Here is a 2,733-nt window from a genome sequence, read left to right as displayed (position 1 = left end):
TGTTTCTTAATTTTAATGAAAAACAAATTTAAACAAATTAAACAAAGATTATAATCTTCTTTTAATTAAAATTTCTTTATTTTAAAGAAACTTGTCCCTAGTATTGTGTGAATTTGGTATCCTAAAATTTTGACATAATCCTTCATATTAGCTCAATAGTTTTTCAGTGTAGTGAGTATTTTTTTTTTTTTTTTTTGAGAGAGAATTTGAAAAATTCATCATCAATTGATAACCTTTGGCACAGCATTCCAGAAATGCGATTATAACACTCAATGAAAAAAACTCTCATTGCAATTCAATTTCAGTTCATTCATTAAAGCCTAAATTAAAAGTCTCCATATAAAAGCGGAAAACATTTAAATGTTAAGCAACACAATTAAAATATGGACGGCGTTAACTGCGTTAAGCTGTATGGGCCAAATTAAGGCTTATGCTATAGACAATACTGATACTCTACTTCATATCAAATCTCAAGAAATGCTTACGTATCTAAATAAGACCATGGATCCTTGTTCCAATTTCTATGATTATGCCTGTGGCAATTGGCCCACCATACATCCAGCATCGAAAAGTAAATATGAGACAAGTGTTTTTCAACACACCAAAGATGAATTAAATGAGAAAATTTTAAAGATTTTGGAAGGCAGTGAAGATCCAAATGATTCGAGTGAAATAAAAAATGTAAAAAAATTCTATCAATCATGTCTTAGTGTGGGCAATGAAACCAATACCGGCTACAAAGATAAACTAAAGGAGGCGGTACAAGAATTTGGAAAATTACCTCTTTTAGAGGGGACCAAATGGCGAGCCTCAAGATTTGATTGGCTCAAGACTATAGCTGAGATATCCCACAGATATGAGGTGAACATCATTTTGGGCTATAAAATCATGGTGGATTTGGAGGATAACAATGTCAATCGTTTATTTATAAGTCATCCGGATTTTCCTCTCAAAACTTTGGCTATGTATTTGGATGAAGCCAATGAAGTATATCGTCAAAACTACATGGATGTTATCCAAAAGAATCTGATACAATTTCTCGAGGTTCCAACGGCAAAAGCTCGACAAGTGGCCCGTGAGATTCTTGATTTTGAAATAGCTTTAGTCAAAGGTATCCAAAGATATACAGTACGTGGCAAGGAATTACATTTTTCCACTACTGTGGAAAAATTACATGCTCTCCACCAACCAGATTTGGATATAAAGCGACTTTTGGATATATCCTTGGGCTCGATACCCCAAGGAAAGATAACGGTCAAAAATCCAGGATATCAAACAAATTTAGTTGCAATTATGAAAAGGACACCCAAGAGGAAGGTGGCCAATTATATTGGCTATAATCTATTGGTTAATTTTCTTTTACCAATCGATAAAGGTCCTTTAAAGCTGCAAGAGAAATGTTTGGAAAAAACCAAAGGACATTTTGCCAATATTCTAGACAATAGGGTCTATACGAAATTCAATTCAAATGAAACGGAAGAGACTGTTCAAAATATTTTCCAAGAATTAAAAACAACTTTCCAGCTAGCTTTGGAATCGGGAAAATATGATTGGATTAATGAAACCACACGTCAATTGGCTGTGGATAAACTTAAAGCTATGCGTTTGGAAATTAATTCTTATAACTCCAATAATTTCACTGAAGAATATGGATCGTTGACCATGATCCCTAATGATTATATAGAAAATCTAAAAGCCATCTACAGTCTAAATGCCCTAAAGACCAGATCGAAACTAAATCGAAAACCTCAAGCCTATTATGATGGAGCTGGTATGTCATTTGGTCCACGTTATATCCTAACAGAAAATACCATAAAAATTCCTGTGGCAACTTTACAACCTCAACATTTCTGGTCTTTTGCATATCCTCGAGCAGTGAGTTTGGGTCGTTTAGGATTTCTTATAGCCCATGAAATGATTCATGGATTTGATGATGAAGGTCGTACCTTCGATAAGCAGGGCAATGATCGTGATTGGTGGGATGCTAGTTCTGCACAAGAGTTTACAGATCGTAGCATATGTTTTAAGGACCAATATAACCGTTATGGTCCACAAGGCCATTCTTTACGTAAGAATCAACAACAATCTGAAAATATAGCCGATAATGGTGGTCTTCGTTTGGCTTATGAAACTTTAAGTAGTTGGCAAAAAACAAATTCCAATATCACAACGGAAAATTTACCCGACTTTCGAGACTTTTCCAACAATCAAATATTTTTCCTTAGTTTTGCCCAACTATGGTGTTATGATATTTTACCGGAAATTCGCAATATAAAATTTTCCAATGATATTCATGAACCTGGAAATTTAAGAGTTATTGGTCCTTTGTCTAATTTACCGGAATTTTCAAGGGATTTCAATTGTCCATTGGGTAGTGGTATGAATCCAGTTAAAAAATGTGAAATATTTTGAATAATTTTAATGAATTGTGAATAAAAAAGATTTAAAGAAAAGAAAAGGTTTATTTTTTATTCACGTTCATAAAATGGGTAGTTTGAGAAAAATGTATATTCAATTCTAAATTGAATAAATTGAATCAAAAAATTTTTCATCCATATCAGTTCATTTGGATCAACAAATTTCAAAAATTAAACCAACATTAATTTTAATAAACAATTAATTATACCCTGCGCCACACTGTGGAACAGGGTATTATAAGTTAGTGCATATGTTTGTAACACCCAGAAGGAGACGAGATAGACACATGGTGTCTTTGGCAATAATGCTCATGGT

General features: G+C 33.3%; 1 protein-coding gene across 1 annotated transcript; it reads left to right on the top strand.

The window, feature by feature from the left end:
- Positions 1 to 325: 325 nt before the first annotated feature.
- LOC142222425 (neprilysin-1-like) lies at positions 326 to 2,458 on the top strand. Its single transcript, XM_075292569.1, has one exon. The coding sequence runs from the start codon at positions 361 to 363 to the stop codon at positions 2,410 to 2,412; it is 2,052 nt and encodes a 683-aa protein (XP_075148684.1). The 5' UTR covers positions 326 to 360; the 3' UTR covers positions 2,413 to 2,458.
- The last annotated feature ends 275 nt before the right edge of the window (positions 2,459 to 2,733 follow it).

Source organism: Haematobia irritans, chromosome 1, assembly GCF_050003625.1.
Source record: "Haematobia irritans isolate KBUSLIRL chromosome 1, ASM5000362v1, whole genome shotgun sequence".
NCBI classification, from domain to species: domain Eukaryota; kingdom Metazoa; phylum Arthropoda; class Insecta; order Diptera; family Muscidae; genus Haematobia; species Haematobia irritans.
Note: the sequence above shows the minus strand (reverse complement) of the source record. Positions and strands in the feature narration are given on the sequence as shown.

Excerpts from the sequence above, each read along its gene's own strand:
- LOC142222425 (XM_075292569.1), top strand. The coding sequence starts at position 361 with ATGTTAAGCAACACAATTAAAATATGGACGGCGTTAACTGCGTTAAGC.